The following is a 19,724-nucleotide window of genomic DNA, read 5'->3' as shown; positions in this document are numbered from 1 at the left end:
CAGGCAGACTCTCAACCACTGCGCCACCAGGGAAGCCCCCTAAGCCTTTTATATTTATAAATTTTATATATTATTTACTCACTAGCACATTTCCCCCCAAATGAAAGCAATGCCTACTTTCAAGTAAGATTTTACCCAGTTATCTGTTATATGAAAAATATTGTAAAGACACTGAAGGATTTCAGAAAGTAAACCTGAAGATGTCAAACTAATTTGAAGTTGAGAGGTTAAACTTTAGTCCGAAGCATGAGGTTTAATTTCTTCACAGAATGCTGCCAGTTAAATCTGCAACTTGAATCCCTAGATACTGAAATAAACTGGATGGCTCTTTAATAAAACCTAGGATATGATATAGATTCACCAAATCAACTTAACGGCAGAATCTGTCAAAACAGGAAGCTTCACTAGTGGATTTTAAATTAGACAATTTACAAACAAATATACTTATATACAACCTTTTAGGAATACATACGTTAGGCAAGGACCCAAACATTAAAAAAAAAAAAATCACAGGATGTGCCAAGAAAAATTACTTTAAAATGAATAAATCTGATATTAAAAATACTGTCCTTATTTAAAATATCCAAATCAGGGACTTCCTGGCAGTGCAGTGGTTAAGAATCCACCTGCCAAAGTAGGGGATACGGGTTCAATCCCTGGTCTGGGAAGATCCCACATGCCGTGGAGCAACTAAGCTCGTGCGCCACAACCACTAAGCCTGCGCTCTAGAGCCCGAGAGCCACAACTACTGAACTCACGTGCTGCAACTACTGAAGCCTGTGCACCTAGAGCCCGTGCTCCACAACAAGAGAAGCCACCAATGAGAAGCCCGCGCACCGCAACGAAGAGTAGCCCCTGCAACGAAGACCCAACACAGACAAAATAAAAATCCAAATCAGTCTTTGTTACTATTAATAAGAATTATAGTTTCAGAGATAATGGAATACAAAATCCTTTGAATACTTATGAGGATAGACTAGTCAAAAAGGAGTGTTAACTTACAATGTACACAGTTATTAAATATACATAAATTTTTAAATTCATATTTTCTTGCATGGCAATGGTTAAAATGTGAATCGATTTATTTAATCTATTAATTATAGGCTTTCAAATAAAAGTAAAATATTACTACTAATGACAGAAATGACAGTAAGTATAAGTGATTAGTACTTTCATTATCCTTTAATATATTAATTCTCCCTATTTAAAGGTTTCTTAAACATTGCGCAAAGTCTTATGTTTAGCTCTATAGGCAAAAATCTCAAAAACGGAAGGAATACAAATCAAAATACAGTAATGGCAAACACTATCAATTTACAAGTAAACTGATAGTAATTTAATCTAAATTAAAGGAACCCAGTTATGTCCCTGAAGTCTATCTACTCTGAACAACATGTATTTAAGAAGAACAATTTAAGAAGGTGAATAACTACAAGAATAAGTGCAGATGAAATGCCTTTTTCTTTTGTGAGGTGGCTGAAGATCAGTCTAAATATTCTAATTTTGAAAAATCAAGTTCCTACTTTTAGTACATTTCTAAGTTACCATGGTTAGCTGAAGAACTAAAAAGAAAAAATAATTAGAAGCCAGAAAATGGACAGAGTCTTCTGAGAAAATGTAATCTATAAATTCAATTTCTCTCAAATTGATAATTACCAAATGGTCTAAAAACACAAGTAAGAATGGTAAATCTCTAATTCACCTTTCTCACTTGGGAAAACAGATAATATAAATTAACACAACTAGCAAATAATGTTAAGTTAAAAAAAAGTCCTTAAACTATGCAAGAACATCCATCTGCAAGCACTCCAGTTAATAAGAAAGATTTGATGTACTAAGGAAATGTGCTTACAAAATTCTAGTTTTCCATACTGTTATTTTTTTAATGTATTTTACTTATAAGGATATTGCAACAGGAAGTAGAAATCTATTCTGGAATCACAATCTAACAAAAAAAGCAATCTGACCCTCACATTTCATTAAAACATTGAGTTAAACAGCATTCGTTACAATGAAATATTATTTTTAAAAATACATCACTTTAAAAGATTCATATAGACACACACACAAGTAAACAAACACAATTAAAAATTAAATAAATGTACCTAATGACATTTCTTAATGGCTTCCCTGAAAACTAAGTGTAAAATTCTCTTAGGTGGCGTTTGCTTTTCTACAAAGCTCAAAGCAGGCCTCATAGCTCAGAAATCCATCTAATACACAAATACTCTACTCATACTCACAGGCTTTAGTTTTTCTTCCTCATTAGTCAATACTATATGGTCTTTTCTCCTGAAAACCTGAAAGGCTTCTTTTTATTCACCGGTCGTGCTGTTATCAGAGCTGACACGTCAGTAACGATCCACACTTTAATCTTCCCCAGCCAGCAATTCACACTGCTCAGAACTTACTGTGTGTTACAGGTGATACTTCTCATAGCAGATGCTGATTATGGTCCCAAAGCACAAGTGATGCTCCCAAAGGACCTTAGAAGCCCTAACAACATCACCTGCTGCTTTCTGTATCCAGAAATGCAATGTGGTATTTGTTTTGAACAGTTAATGATTTCAAGAAAGATTACACAGACGAGTTCTTTTCATTAGACTGCTTGACATGAGCTTATCCTTTCAGAATACTGCAGCAAATATAGATTGTAAGATTCCCTTAGGAAAAAAGGAATATTTGTACAATTTTCCTCTGTGGCGCAGTTTAGTTTACCCTTCTGTTACAGCAAGATGCTGGAAGAACTGGTTCTTAGGTTTCTAATGGCGCAGCGTTAACATAGTGAATGATTCACGGATGTTCTTAACATTCAGGAGTAACACGGAAGGCTAGCAGTGCAGCCCAGGTCCAGAGCTGATGAATGGTGCAGTGCTGCTGTTGTCATAGCAACCAAAGGGAAAAAAGCAGCACCATATAAGGAGCTGTGACATGGATTCTGGGAACGATTTATATTAAAAAGCTGTAAGCTCCTCATGCCTTAAAGCTATTAACTCCTTTCTTACTGATTTCTCCTAAGATTTTACTCTTCTGAATTCCTAAATCAAAAAAAAAAAAGGAACTAAATAAGACACAAAAAATTGCAATATTGAGGTTTCTAAAAAGATTAATAATACTTTAGCAAGCTAATATGTGCCTGTAATATCATCACAGTTTATTGGGTTAAATGGTAAAATTAGACACTGAGAAATAAGGAACTGTCTAAAATGTGAGACAGCAGAAAATTTATTTTTAAATAGAGATGTTAAAAACTTGATTAAATGCCTTTCATTCATCAGATGGATCATCAGATAGACCAAAACTGCAGAACCATCAGTTGACTAACATAGTAGCAATGGTTTCAATTTCAAAGAGAGGTACACTACCTCCTATATTCCTTACAGATGCAGAAAGGTACAAAAGACACTAACTGCCCTGAAAACGCTCACAGTCTTCACATGTGATTAAGGATATTCTTCGTGTCGGTCACTGGTGAGAAAGGGTTACTAGCCCACTCCATGCTTCTGATGAACTTTCCCTTCAGGGCCTGGAGAACTTTTCTCTTGTCATAGCTTCTCCTCACCTCCCTGGAATCCAGAAGAGTCCCTTCTCTTTCAGTGGACAGCAGAATAGCTTCAAAAAAGAACCATGGGAGAAGGGGGAGCTAGGGAAAGTGTCAATGCATGGATCTAGCAGTGGTAACGGCACTCTCTCTGCAGTATTGTAGACATGGTTCTGAACTGACTTGAGAAAAAAATCTTTCACTAGGCTTCTGAAGCATGGGTCCCTGGAAATATTCATCTATTTAGATAGGGCAATTCTATACGGAATTGTTCTATATCAATCACTGTGGGTTTCTTTCCCATCACCACATATTTAATGAAATGTTCAGAAACAAAGTAAAGCAAAAAAGGTAATTTTTTTATTATATTGTTCTTTTTTTTTTTTTTGGTATGCAGGCCTCTCACTATTGTGGCCTCTCCCGTTGAGGAGCACAGGCTCCGGACGCGCAGGCTCAGCAGCCATGGCTCACAGGCCTAGCCGCTCTGCGGCATGTGGGATCTTCCCGGACCGGGGCACGAACCCGTGTCCCCTGCATCGACAGGCGGACTCTCAACCACTGCGCCATCAGGGAAGCCCTATATTGTTCTCTTACGTGGGCAGCATTACCACTGTAATAATAATTCTGGTATAATTATATATTTGTTAGTCATAGATTTATGTTGCATAACTCTCCCTAAATGATGATAACCTCAGTAAAACGTGAATTAAAAGGACTGCAATGTAGTAGGAAGGACATGCACTTGGCTAGACTTTTGATTGTAGGTGTGATAATGGCTCAGTTGCTTACTAGACATAACCCTGGGTTATGGGTTAACTCCATATGGGTTAACCCTGGGTTAACTCCAACCCTCAAATTCTTCATGAGTAAAGTATGGATAATAACATATTTTCTACTTTCTTCCTAAAGCTACTGTGGAAATAAAATAAAATAATGTAATGCAAAGGCTTGAAATTCTAAAAATCTATGTCATCTTATTTAAAAATACCTAACTAAGCAAAATAGCAAAGATGAAAAGGAAAAATGGATTTCAATAGAACTCAGTAGACATGGAAAATAGCCTAAAAGAGTAAATATTTTTTCAGCTAGTTTTATGTTTGACTGAATATTTGGTGTCAACATATTGCACGTATTTGTTGCAAGGAAACACTTCATTTTAGAATTATAGTAAACAGAGATTCTGTGGACTAGTGTTAAAGAAGTATTTAAGATAATCATGCAAAAGTAATTTTACTACCCCAACATGACTTACAAACATCTTTAGAAAATGACAACTTGGAGATACAGAAGTATAAGCAATTTCTATAGAATGGTAATACTAAAGATCATGCAAAGTAAGAAACTTGTTTCAAATGATCTTCAATTACTTTTTCTCTCACCTAACTAGAAAACTGTAAGGCAAACCTAAAAATGAGCATTTCCGTTAGGTTTGAAAATTCTATGGACAGCACAACTCTGTTCTGTTTCCCTGATAGTCTAATCTATCTAGTGTTTTTTTTTTTTTTAAGTCAAATATTTTCTTGCCCCAATGGTTATTTTTCAGGGAAATTCTCTTTGTGTCTTTAAGAATACCAATAACTCAATACTTCAGGAAAAAGAGGGCAAGTTCCCTTCTCCCCCAAATCAAGTTGAGCTGATCCATACATTAGATGGATTCCAGAATAATTCTGGAAAAAATGCAAACTTGGACAACAAATCATTTTTCCACTGGCTTTCATTTTAATGTTGCTTATGCTCTGTAGGAGCTGACTGAGATGAGGATATGGTTAAGATACTTTAAAAGACAAAGTACATAGGTTTGTTTTGTTTTTTAAAAATTGGATTTCACTTAAGGTAAGGGGAGAAACAGATTTAAGAGACTAAGCTATTCCCCTGACTACTAATTTTTAACTCCCTTATGATTAATTTAGGTAAGTCATTCTAAACCTTATGCAGAGTTTTATATTCTTTTTATTCTTTTTCCAAACTTCTCCCTTTATAAGCTTTCTCTAAGGAGTAATTATCAGTGTTAAACTCTATAGTGCTTAAAGGCAGGGTAATACTTATGAAGAGGTGAATATATGAAATCTCTATTGGCACAGAAGTAAGAAAGTATCCATCCTACTTATTATAGCAATTCAAGCTTTGGCCAAATTTCTAATTTTGGTTTCTTCCTTTCCCAGGAATGGCTACTGTTCCAGATCAGGACTTCAACTTCCAAGAGAAGAGTGATGACTAACAGAGAAGAGAAAGAAATATATTCTTAAAAATCATATAATGTAGCCTCTATACATGAGTCAACTATTCATCTGGTGGTCAATAAATGAGTTTAAAAAACTGGCAGGGTTGGACATATTGAAAAGCAGTATTTCTGTTTAATGAATGCTATGAATTATCCTCTTAAGGGATTTCAGAGGATAATTTTTATTATATAGAGTTTTTACTTGATATGTTGACTTTATTACCTAAGCCCTGAATAAAATTTCCTCAAATGTGTGTGATGCTATCTGTACATTACAATCCCAATATTTGAAAAAGATCATTAGCTGGCAGATGGCTCTTTCAGAATGTTTTTATGGATAAGTAGAACATAAAAGGGCATACTGAACTACAAGACATACATATTGATCACCTTTCTCTCACTTTACTTAATTCACTAAATAAATCTTCAATTTATGAAACTCACTAAATGATACAGATGTACATATGACTTAAAAAAAGTCACTTTCAGAAGCCAGAAATATAGACTTTAACTAGAAAAGGAGGGAACATGTGGATTAACCAACTCTAGCATGTATCAGAACACTGTTCATTATGTTGTCTAAACAAAACAGATCACTCAGATACATAGGTGATTCTCAAATGGCCATATTTCTTACTTTTTTAAAATGCAGCCAATGACATGAAAGAATGAATAATGGGATAATAGAAAATGTCCTTTGGAACACTCTGCCCTCTGGTGTTTAAAATGTTCATCAAAGAGGGAGTATTCTGTCATGCCGTGTATTTATTACTCTTACAAGCTGAATACATCATTTAGGGCACATAATTTTCTATAATGAGAAAAAAAAACATGGTTTAGCATTATAATAAGCACTGTTATAATGTGAATATATATTCTATGCTAAGCTTTAAATAATCCCATACTATAATTTACTTCCTGTTTGGAGAGTCACTAAGAGGATTTCCTTTGAATCATGGATATTTACTTATTTGCCTTTTATGATGCTTTGTGACTGAAGAGTATTACTGATGACCAACATTATTTAGTACCTACATTCAGTATCTGACACTTTTTGAACTGCTCATATTCCATAGCAAGTGGGTAGATAAGTAGGGAAAACAGGGACAGTTAACTTTAAAAATAGACTTCCTAGGAACTGTGCCAGAAAATCATGGTGAGTTTTCTGGGGAAATCACAAAGGAAGAATCGACAATGAAGAATTTTTTTTCTATAAACTTCACTGCCATCTTTAAAAGTGATATTCAACTCTTAGAAACATCACACACTAGCTCAAAAGGTTATCAGAGATTATCAACCAAGTAATTGCCAACTTTTTCACCTGTTAGGATTCCTTTTATTATTTCCTCCCATATAGACTTAAATTTTAAAAGGTTTTACCTGTCAAAAATTTTATTTATTAATTTAAACAGAGATATAATAAACTATTAAATGGAGTTTTGAATAAATATAAGTTGATCACAGAAAGGTGATATAATTTCATCCAAAACAAAATAAGCTAGCCTGTATAATTTTATGACAAGTAAATGTATGTTTTCTTTTAGGCTCTTTCAAATATTGAGAATTACATCCAGGGTGTAGTATTGAATGTAACAGAGCTTCATGGTAGTAACTGTCAAATCATACTTAAATGTTTGACACAGTAAATGCTAGGAACATAGAGAAACTCTATACAAACATTTCTGTATTCCTCTCAGCCCTAAGGTATTATTTTTCCTACTATACATATTATAGAGGAAAGAGAAGCTCAGAAAGTATTCACCTGTCCAGACAGGTGGACAGGTGAAAAAGAGGGCTTACAAATGAATGAGTGTAGAATTTTAACCTGGTTCTCTGTCCAACTGGAAAGGCTGGGCTCTTGACCAGTATGGCACTATTGGTTCTTTTGGGCCTAGAGTTCTGAGCCTTAACTCTGCCACATTATAGATATATCAGTATCATTCTTCCATAAAGATCTGCTGACAACAAAACATTGCTTTATGACGGGTTCTCATTGTTAAACATTTTCCTTAATATTAACCACTTGTCCCCCCTGGAACTGTGCCTGCTGTCTGTCCCAAGATTCCCTTGGATTAACAGGTTTCACCCTTTTCCTGTTCACACAACCAGTTACATACAGCTGATCACCCTAATGTTTAGGGTCTGTTTAGACCTCCTCTTAGTGATTGTTACCAGATTGTATCTTACTAAGTAGCCTTGAACAATGATAATAATAATATTATAATACAGATTAGAAAACATGCTCAGAGGACTTAAGTGGCTTGACCAAGGTCATACAGCTAATAAGTGGCAGAGTAAGGGCTTGAACCTTGCATAACAAGTATAACTGCCTCCAAAGTTTGCCAAGGTTAACAACAACCTGCCTCCAAGCAAGAGACATAGAACAATTACTCCCTTTTTTTGCTTTAGTCTTTTCCATTAATTACATTTAAACTAAAAAGCGTAGAATAAACATTGTTAAGAAGTCACTGAAGTCCAAGTTATGAGTTTAAAAACATATACTTGAAATCCAGGCCCACACAATTTACACTTGAGTTCTAATAGAACATGAAGACAGGAACATGAAACTACTAATAGCATTCTCTGTAAACCCACGTAAGAAATTAGGAGGGCTACAGGACTAGAAAGTGGGAAAATATGCATTTTAAATAGTTTATAAAAAACCTTCATAAAAGGTAAAATGCTCACTAAGAGTCAATAAAGGGTCACAAAGAAAAGTAATTCCGAAATAATCTCGTGTTCATTTTGATATAGTTACTAGACTAGAAGATAAAGGAAATAACATAGACCTAGGACCATCTTGATACTGGACAGGTCTTAATGAAGTCTCTTAAGCTAGAGAAAGCAGATATGAAAATGGCTTCCCAGGATATAAAGGACTGCCATGTGAAAGAGGAGGTTCATTTATGTCATAAATAAAAAGAACTAGAACTAGCAGGTGGGAACAATAGAGGACATTTGCATATGTGTAAAGAGAAAATTGATGGTTAAAACTATTCAACAAAATAGGCTAAGTACAAAGTAGAAAGCTTGCCATCACTGAAATTTTTCACATAGAAGCCACTGACTATCCACTTAGATTGCCATGAAAATTAAATCTGCTCACTACGTAAAGCATTTCATACCGTCTGGAACAGAGAAACAGCTCAATATACATTATCTATTATTACTATAACTATTATTATCACCTAAAAGTTTAATAAAACTTGACTGTAAAATCATCTGGACCTGCTGAGTCTTAGGGTTCTTTGATTTCTATGGTTACTGGGCTAGTCATATTTTTAAGTTTACTTGAGTCAATTTTACAGTTTGTTTTCTTCCATTTATCTAGTTTTTAGGTTGTTCTGCTATAAGCCTGTATACTATATTCTGTTACAACAAAGAACATTATTATCAGCAGCTATTTCATTCCTTGTTCTATGTATCGCATATGTTATCTTTTCTCTCTCCTCTTTTCCTCTTTGGTGGAAAAATCATACCTGTCAAAGATTGTTCCACTCCCTTAATCTTTTCAGTGAACTTGTTTGTGGCTTCACTGATCAAGAATTTTTATTTTGTTTTTTAGTTTTACTCATTTTTGCTTTTAATTTTTTGATTACTTCTTTTATGTTTACTTATTCTTCTTCTATCTCCTTGAGTTAAATTAATAGTAAATTTACTTTCGGTATTTCTTGTTTTCTAATAAAAGCACTTGAACATACATATACCATATATATATGCACACTGGAAAAAAAGAAATCAATTAGCATATGATAAACACTAAGGTGAGGGTACATCTGGTTCCTCCAGGGCAACTGTGATAGAGGTAGTTGTGTTGTTCCTTTAGGATTGTAGGGTGGTGGAGTTTCTGGCTGCAGTCAGGTCTTCCTGGAGATTCTGAAAGCTATCATAACACTTCACTAAATGTCTTTCTGTTTAGACTAGCCAAGGCAACTCAGTTTTCTACAACTGAGATCCTAACCAAACAACTACTAAGATAGAAAAAGAAAGTAGGGGATCAGCTCATTTGCTTACCAGTTAAATTCTACATCAAAGAAAAGAACACCTCTCAGGAACTTTTTTTTTTTAAAACACAGATGAAGACTAAAAATAACAGTTTCACAGGAAAATTATAAAAACATCGTGTTGGGAATTACCCTCATTTGTACTATATGCTATAGTTTTCCTAGAAAGACACTATTTTCTTCTAGAAAATATTAGTCTACAAATAAAAAAGAATACATTGTAGGAGGTAATGACCATTTAGAGAGATACAAGGAAATGGGAAACTGAGCACAAGTTTATAAAGAACAACTTCTCATAGGTAGGTACCGATAAGAGTTCTGTTGAAAAATACTGTCATGGTTTCTTACAATCTTGCATATACTTGGCTAAGTCAACTCAGACCCTAAAATGTGAGTATTCGACTCCAGAGGTTCCTGGGCACTGTTGATCCTCACCAGAGGATTTTGGCCCTTTCTCCGTTAAGGGACATTTTGGCATTTTTTTTCAACCTTTACCCAGCAGTGGTTGAATAGAGGTAGGAAGACAGAAGTACTGCATTTCAGTGGAATATACACAGCAACACTACAGTTGCCTTAAATAATCCCACTATAAATACCACAATGGTACAAATAATGCTTTTACTCTGTATGAGTGACTTCCATTTAAATATAAAAAAAATAGTAGAAGAGAAAATTATTTGCTCTATACAAACTCTTTAGTTCCTATAAAAATCTAAAAAGAGCAGATTTAATTATGTTGCAAATTCAGCACATGCAAACATCAAATAAAGAACTCTTTATTTGATAATGTATGTTGCCATTTAGGTGTTCAAAATATACATAATGACAAAGACTCTCTCCTTAACTAAAATTTAGTTAGGCTGCTCTGAGCCCCCTATCTATCTGTCTATCTATCTACCTACCTACCTACCTACCTACCTACCTAGCTACACAATTTTTAAAAGTTACACTCCACTTACAGTTATTACAAAATATTGGCTCTATTCCCCATGTTGTACAGTACATCCTTGTAGCCTATCTTACACCCAGCTTAGACCAGTTGTATCAAGAATCCTGCAAAGTCAGTTCAGCAAGAACCCCACACACTTTATCTAATTCCCTGGTTTGCCTTCAGCAAACCCTTCCCCTACCCTTGATGTCTCCACTTAGTAATTTTCTATCCACTGCCACCCTTGCCATCTTCCTCCCTGGTTATAAATCCCTAGCTGTATTTACTCCTATCCTACAGTAGCATGTACACTAAGATAAATCAAACTGTGAAGACTAACATGATCTCTAGGCTCTTTATATTTCCAAACTGGCTTTTCAATAATTTTCTCAAGACTATATTTCCACTTTATCCAAGATATAAAATGAAAACTAACATTTATCATAAATAATAAGAAACTGCTGTATAAAAAATTAATTAAATTTTAAAAAGTAACATTTATCAATGTTTATTACATGCTAGGTTGTATGTTTAAGAAATCTTATTTAATCTTCATAGCAACCCTGTATTTTTTCTAATAAAATTTACTAAAGTACACCTTGAATTCCAGTGTTTCTAACAATTGCAAGATAATTATTCTTATGTGAAGAACATATCATAAGTACACTATAATATATCAGACTATGTAGACTAACTATGTATAGGTTCTTTTTAATGTCAAAATAGCTGTAAGCAATTTTCCCAGGATGTCTCAGAAAGAAGTCAATGATTCCATTTTATTAATAATGTATTTTAAAATAATATTTTGGCCTTAGCTAGCATCTAAAATAACTAGGCTGTAGCATGATCAGACTGGTTATTGTAACTTATTTACCATCTAAATTGGATTGCCACTTGGTCATTACAATCTATTGGTAGCAAATACTTTAAAAATCAGGCCAAAAAATCTTTTCCCAGAGGCTAACACTAATTAGTATTCCCAGATACTAATCCTTTTGATATCAGTATTTTAAGGTTACTCCTCAGAACAGGAGAGGGACTTACTTAAGGCTATTAAATAAAGTACTTGAAGGTCATCTTCCAAAGGCTCAGAATTCATATTTGACAGCTGACACACAGTCACCCAAATCTATTTTAAAACTATAATAATGACCATTGCTAACATTTATTGGACTACTTATTCTACGCCAGATGCTGTTTTATGAGCTTTTACACAAACCAACTCATCCAATTCTCTTATAGTCCTATGAGGTAAATACTATTACTATCCTTATTTTAGAAACAAGAAAACTGAAGTACAGAGACGAAGCAACTTTGCACAAGTTGACACAATTAGAAAAGGGCACTCAGGTTCCATCTCGTTATATTGCCTCACGAGATACATTGGGTTTTACACATAAAAATACAAACATGATAGAAGGATATACAATGAAATTCATGTCATTCTCCTCCTGCTTTTGAGTTAGAGCTATCGTATCTCCACTCCACCATCAAATGAACACACCTGTGATGTGTGTATGTTTGCATATCATTTTAAAACACAAGTGGATTACTATTATTGATATTTAGATTTTCATTTTTACTACATAAACAATATTATATATACATACACATACACACATATACATTTCAAATTTGTTCAAATTTATTTATAAAATACAATCTTAGCAATAAAACTATTGTGTCAAAGATTATGTGCATTACAATTTTGATGCATATTTCAAACTGTTCTACAAAAAGGGTATACTGGAACTTCCCTGGTAGCGCAGTGGTTAAGAATCCACCTGCCAATGCAGGGGACACGGGTTCGATCCCTGGTCCGGAAAGATCCCACATGCCGTGGAGCAACTAAGCCCATGGCCACAACTACTGAGCCTGCGCTCTAGAGCCTGCAAGCCACAACTACTGAAGCCCGCACGTCACAACTACTGAAGCCCACATGCCTAGAGCCCGTGCTCCACAACAAGAGAAGCCACCACAATGAGAAGCCCACGCACTGCAACAAAGCGTAGCCCCTGCTTGGCACAACTGGAGAAAGCCCGTGCACAGCAACCCAACGCAGCCATAAATAAATAAATAAATTTTAAAAACTTTAATAAAAAAAGGGTGTACCAATTTACAGCCCTACTAACAGTATGAATACTCAAAATTTAGCTTTTACTAAACCTACAGTGTACATAGTAGGCAGACAGTGTAAATTCATCAAGTGTTGGATGAGTGAACTACTGGCACTCGCAATTATCTATATTTTAAGAAGTATGCTGAGGGGCTTTATGATATTATGAACAAAAGCATCTGGAAAAGGTCACTGAGTAAGAATCCAGAGAACGGGGCAATCCCATGACCACAGTTACTGGGGCCAACGGTGTGTCTCTGCATACTCTCTTCCACGCCTCCCCCAGTGCAGAGCAACATCCACTGAGCAAGTGAACCTTGAGGCCTGACTAACCTCTAGGTCTTCTAGTTTCCCTATATTGGCTTAAACCATTTGGCTATGTTACTTTTTTTAACAAAAAAGTCTTAAGCGATATACCTGATGCCTTGGGTGAGTTGGTTAAGTTCTCTAAACCTCAATTTTTTCATTGGTAAAATGAGACACATTTAGGGTTTAAAGGCCTAGGTATTAATCTTGGCTCTGACCGTTTCCTAGTTGTATCATTTTGAGCAAGACATTTTACCTCTCTAAGATTTAATTTATTCATGTGTAAAATTGATATACATGTGAAGAATACGTGAGTTGACATGTGTATGTCAACACAACAGGCACTCAAATGAGAATTATCATTATTACTATTACTCATTAAAAAGTATAATTTTTAAAATGTGCAAAGTTTTCAAGTTCCAAATTGGTGTCTAATGCTAAAAGAAATTTTTAAAAACTTCTCACCAAATTTAACAATTTTGTTAACAATAACAGCGAACACGTTCTGAGCATTTATTATTTGCCAAACACAGTTTTAATCAAGTATTAAGCAATGTGATAAGCATCGATGGGTTATAGACCTGACTATCCATGAGGTAGGAGGTATTGTTAACCCCATTTTGCAGATGAAGAAACAGAAGCAGGTAGTAAAGTGACTTTCTCAGAGCTGGGATACAAACTCAAGCAGTATGACCACAGAGCCTGTTTTTCTCTTGATCACTTTTACGGTAACTTGTTTTTGTACAGGATAGAGCTATGTATATTCTAAATATACATATTTATATATATATAAAATTAGTTTTCCAGCTTCAAATTACATGTCTTTATTCTTGAGCAAACCTTTCCCCATTCTCACTCCCTCGAGACTAAAGAGAAGTCAAAGTATTTGGAAATGGATCCTCATACACACCTCTGTGTATAAAACAAATACGTTGAGAGTACAAAGGTTATATAGCAATAGGAAAAGTTGCTCCATTATGTTTTACGAGATGAAACAAAAAAAAAGATTAATTGTCTTTTCAACCTCTACTAACTTGTTAGAAGTTAAAGATCTATTAAAGATCAGGAAAACACACCCAAGGTTAATGGGATACTCCAGACCCCCATACTCTCTACTCTGAGCACATTTGTCACCAAGATCTGATTAAAAGCTAAATCAGATCATATTATTCCCATTCCAGCTCTGCTTAGAATCCTACAGAGTAGATTCCTTACCATGATTCTAAAAACTCTGGCTTCTGCCTACCTCTTCAATTATTTCATACTCCCCTCCCCTCTGACTTATTTTGCTGACAACACACCTGCCTTCTTTCTAATCCTTGAACATGCCAACGCTGCTTTCTGCTTTAGGACTTTTGTTCTCGCTGTTCCCTCTGCCTGGAAGGCTCTGATCCCAGATCTTCCCATGGTTGGCTTCTTTTTGTTATTCAGACCTCAGTTCAAATACCTCCTTCTCTGACTCTCCCTGATCACTTCATAGAAAGAACCTACCTCTACCCCAGTCTTTCTCTATCCCTTTTCCTACTTTATCACCTTCACAGTACTAGTTACTATCTAAAATTATTTATTTATTGGTTATATGTTTATTATCAGTCTCCCTCCCAAATGGAATATAAATACCTTGAAGGCAGGAGATTCAACTCTATTTACTGTATCTAGAGCAGTGCCTGGCATATAGTAGGTCCTAAACAAATATTTGTTTAGTGATTAAGTGAAAAGCACAGAAGAATAATGAGCAAACTACCCTGACCATAGCAGAGACAGGGGACTAAATATTAGAAAGTCAGAAAGAAAACAGAAGAAAATAACTATTCTGGCCCTACTTATTCGGTTTGGTTGTAATACGAATACAAGAAAGATAAGGTAGTTGGAAGTTTAAATGAATGGAAATGCATAAATTAGTTACTGTAGCCCTAATGGCCATATTAATGTATTTTGTTAAGAACCATTCTCTGAAGGACATTTCCTTATGGTCAGTTAATCTTTTCCCATACAAAGTTCTTTTTACTTATTTATAACAAAATATAATTAGGAAAGGAAAGATAACTGATGAATAATCTACTAAATAATTTTTTTTCTTTTTCTTGAGGTACGCGGGCCTCTCACTGTTGTGGCCTCTCCTGTTGTGGAGCACAGGCTCCGGACGTGCAGGCTCAGCGGCCATGGCTCACAGGCCTAGCCGCTCCGCGGCATGTGGGATCTTCCCGGACCGGGGCACGAACCCGTGTCCCCTGCATCGGCAGGCGGACTCTCAACAACTGTGCCACCAGGGAAGCCCCTAAATAATATTTTTAATTTAAATTTCAAAGTAATTTAATTCCAGGTTAAACCAGAAAATTCTTATCATCTAATTCACTTGGCAGAAAATTGGCCACAGAAAAATTTTCATGGCATCCTCTTTCAGGAGAGAGATTTCTTTCATTCAGATATTTAAAAATGCATTCTCAAACTTCAAATTCTTAGGCCTCTGACAACCTCTTCAGTAAATAAAATTATTTGAGAGGATGCTTATACTTCGAGCACTGTAAAATTAAAACTGAATAGTTCATACCTGTAATTAACCAAGTGTACTTCCTATTACTGCTTCCCTGTACTATCTCTGTGATATCAGGCATGTTGTTGACTTTGTTAGTATATGTATTTATCTTTTAGGTCATCTAAAGGTTGTCTATTTAAGTTAAAGTTCAAACTGAGATAGGCTAATGGGGTAGGAAAGTGCTATCTCTAAAACCTCAGGCAATTCAGCTAACTTCTATAAGGAAACTGAATTTTTCTTACTATTTCTTCCAATATGTGTAGTAAAAAGAAGCACATCACTTGACAGCCATCAGATTTGATTATTTGTATTTTCAGTAATCAATAATACCTTAAACTGTAAAAAAAAAAGCAGGGATTTCAAAGCATTGAAATTTTTATTCAAGCCCAATCACATAAAACTTACCCTGTTTTTAGATGACAGAAGGAATAAGTATTTTAGTAAAATGTTATTAAGCTACTTTACTGACTTTTACCTAATGACCCAAGAATCAAAGTAGACTTTGACTCAGTCATTTGAAGATGCCTAAAAAAACAATAAAAAATATAAGAGGCATAACTTATGCTTTGTGCAGGTTGTAAAGAAGTGTAAGTTATGCTCTGTGGAACTACAGAATAAAGAAATACTATTATTTTAATGAAAATTATAAACATTGTAAAAGTTCCATTCAAAATAGATGGAAGAGTGAAAAATCTCATTTCCCCCTCTATCATCTTATTTTCTTTTGAATTGTCTTTCGATAACACTACTGTCTAACTCAATGCCAGACGCATAGGAGGAAGTCAATATAGGCTTTGGGAATGACTTCATTTCTTGCCTCCATACACTCATAATCCATTCAACACCAGTCAACTTCCTGATGTTGATATAAACCAATAATGTTAAAAGAAACCTGACAAAGTGATCCAGGTGTACATATTTTCGCACATAAGTATCATTTAATATATTAACATTTCTTCCCTGAAAAAGCTTTAAGGGATAAAAGTTCATTTAATCAAGACACAGTTTCACACCTAACAACTAGACCTGACTGCACAATACATACTGTGAGATCATATTAAAGTTAATCCACAACTTATCAATTATGGTAAATATCCTAACAAGTTGGACTGTACCATGGAGAGGTAACTATCTAGATCAGCTTTTAAAAACAGGTATGAAATATGCACATCAGGATTTCAAACTGACGTACCTTTGCTAAACTATGAAGCGTTTCTTATTCTAGAATTACAATATCTCCATTTGGTAATCTGACACGAACAAGCTGATAAATGCAATCAGAACAACAGTATATTCTGGCAAAGCTGAAAATTTCCTGAAAGCCTAGAAAAATATGTCTACAACAGATGGATCATTTAGGAAATAAATACAACAATCTGTCAAATGGAGCACTATTCTAATTCCCTAAACTAAAATCGGTAGGAGCTCCACTTTCCAAGAGTCTGTGACATTAGTAAGGCCAAAGAGGAAAAACCTATAGCTGCACATAAACATATCTGATATGACCTAGAGTGCCACACTGTTAGGTTTCCTGTTAAATATACTAAATTTAGGTAAAGTCCTTACCAGTTAACTTCTTCACAGGTTGGAGCCGAACACTGATAGACTGATGTGTGAGTAAGGGGGAGGATGGAAGAGAGCGAGACATGCCCTCCATAATCCGAATGTGCTGCATACCTTCACTCACTGGAAGTGGTGGGACGGCGTAGTCTGGCTCAAAAGCACAGTCGCTTTCTGTGGAGATGCCACCTGTTACATAGAAGAGAATGGGAGAAAAGAGCTGGTGAGAAAATATTCTTCTACTAAAATTCTTCTCTATTAAAATTTATCTTTTTGGATGACTCAGCACAGTGTACACTGATATTGATTTTTCACTGTGAAAAGAAAATAAGGAATTCCCAACACACAGATTCATTTCTACGTAACTGGGTACTTAACTTCAGGTCCAGCACTAGGAAACTGAACATGAATAAGACAGGATTCCTCCTCGTAAGGGGCTCACTGTCTCATGAACAACGTAGTCATATAAAAAGTAATTACAGTACAATGCAACAAGTGTTACGATTACAGCAATGGTCTTCAGTTGTCCCTGAGAAGACAAACATGGAAGAAGATATTCCCCTGCTTGACAATCCAATCTGTGCAATTCCTAGTAGGATCACTGTAACCCTATTTCTTATTCTCTTTCTCCAAGAATGTACCTGAAAATATAAATGGGTAAGACTAACATTATATGGTGATTTTTGAATCTGCTCAAACATTTAAAAAAAGAGTAAATGATATGCTGTTTACTTCCACTTACGTACTGTTGACTTCTACTTCCGGCAATGGCAGATTATATACTTCAGACCAACCTTTCCCTAAGAAAACTACAACTATATACATTTTAAAAATCTTCCTGAAGGCACTGGAGAGTTAATAGCATGATGAAGAATTACAAGAAGACTGAGACCTGGTATTTGGGGCCACTTTTTACTTTGTGGCATCTGAAAGGCTAAGAAGCCATTGACAGTTTTACAGAGCTGGGAAGACAAGTACTGGAATGGCTGGAGAACCAAGTTGCGAAGGGGGAGCTGGTGTAACTCCAACACTTTTGTTTGGAACCCCAAAGGGCTACATTCTAGGAGTGTGTATAAACCAAAACTAGGGACTTCCCTGGTGGCGAGTGGTTAAGAATCTGCCTGTCAATGCAGGGAACACGGGTTCGAGCCCTGGTCCGCGAAGATCCCAGATGCCACGGAGCAACTAAGCCCATGTGCCACAACTACTGAGTCTGTGCTCTAGAGCCCACATGCCACAACTACGGAGCCTGCATGCCACAACTACTGAAGCCCACACACCCTAGAGCCTATGCTCCTCAACAAGAGAAGCCACCGCAATGAGAAGCCTGCACACCACAACAAAGAGTAGCCCCTGCTCTCTGCAACTAGAGAAAGCCCACATGCGGCAAGAAAGTCCCAACACAGCCAAAAATAAATTAATTAATTTATTTTAAAAAAAACAACAACAAAAAAACTAGACTGGCCTTTACAGGACTGAAGCTCAGCTCCAAATGTCTACCACAAAATTTAATTAAGGCAATCTTGGATTGCTAGTCCCTGCCAAAAACAAACATAAATCTTCTTAGAAGAAGATAACATCATCACAGATCTCAAAATACTTCCACAATTTTTCATATACAATATCTGGTCCTTAACTAACAATAACAAAAAGAGAACATGAAAAAAGCAAATCAGAAAGATCATGCAAAATAAAGTCTTAGAGGGAATACAGACTATGGAACAATAAGACACAGAATTTAAACTAGTATGCTTAACACCAAAAAGATTAAAATACTTAGGAATGAATTTAACCAAGGAGGTGAAAGATCTGTACATTGAGAACTACAAGACACTGATGAAGAAACTGAAGACACAAATATATGGAAAGATATCCTGTATTCATGGACTGTAAGAATTAATATTGTTAAAATGTCCATACTACCCAAAGTAATCTACAGATCCAATGTAATCCCTATCAAAATTCCAATGGCATTTTTTCACAGAAATAGAAAAAGCAACTCTAAAATTTGCATGGATCCACAACAGACTCTGAATAGCTAACGTAATCAAGTAATCTTGAGCAAGAAGAACAAAACTGGTGGCATAACACACTTCCTAATTTCAAGTTATATTACAAAACAGTAGGAAGACAATTTGGTACTAGCACAAAAACAGACACATAGATCAATGGAACAGAATAGAGAACCTAGAAATAAACCCATGCATATACGGTCAACTAATCTTTGACAAAGGCACCAAGAATATACAATGGGGAAAGGATAGTCTCTTCAATAACTAGCATTGGAAAAACTGAATATCCACATGCAAAAGAATGAAACTGGATCCTTACCATACACAAAAATCAACTGAAAATGGGTTAAAACTTAAACCTAAGACCTGAAACCATAAAGCTCTTAGAAGAAAACACAGGGGAAGAAGTCCATGAAATTCATCTTGAAAATGATTTTTTTGGATTTGACATCAAAAGCACAAGCAACAAAAACAAAAGTAAAGTAAGTGAGACTATATCA

General features: G+C 35.4%; 1 protein-coding gene across 12 annotated transcripts in view; it reads right to left on the bottom strand.

Annotated features, from left to right (window-relative positions):
* TANC2 (tetratricopeptide repeat, ankyrin repeat and coiled-coil containing 2) overlaps window positions 1-19,724 on the bottom strand; it is a 362,156-nt gene that overhangs the window by 226,571 nt on the left and 115,861 nt on the right. For 7 of the 12 annotated variants that reach the window (XM_067717046.1, XM_067717048.1, XM_067717051.1 and 4 more), the window contains one exon: window positions 17,219-17,401. In XM_067717046.1, the coding sequence (XP_067573147.1) occupies window positions 17,219-17,401 (183 nt within the window). The remainder of the gene's footprint in view (window positions 1-17,218; window positions 17,402-19,724) is intronic. The other 5 variants (XM_067717052.1, XM_067717054.1, XM_067717056.1 and 2 more) reach the window with 1 other exon arrangement.

This window comes from Pseudorca crassidens, chromosome 19, assembly GCF_039906515.1.
Source record: "Pseudorca crassidens isolate mPseCra1 chromosome 19, mPseCra1.hap1, whole genome shotgun sequence".
NCBI lineage: Eukaryota > Metazoa > Chordata > Mammalia > Artiodactyla > Delphinidae > Pseudorca > Pseudorca crassidens.
This window is presented reverse-complemented; position numbering and strand designations above follow the sequence as displayed.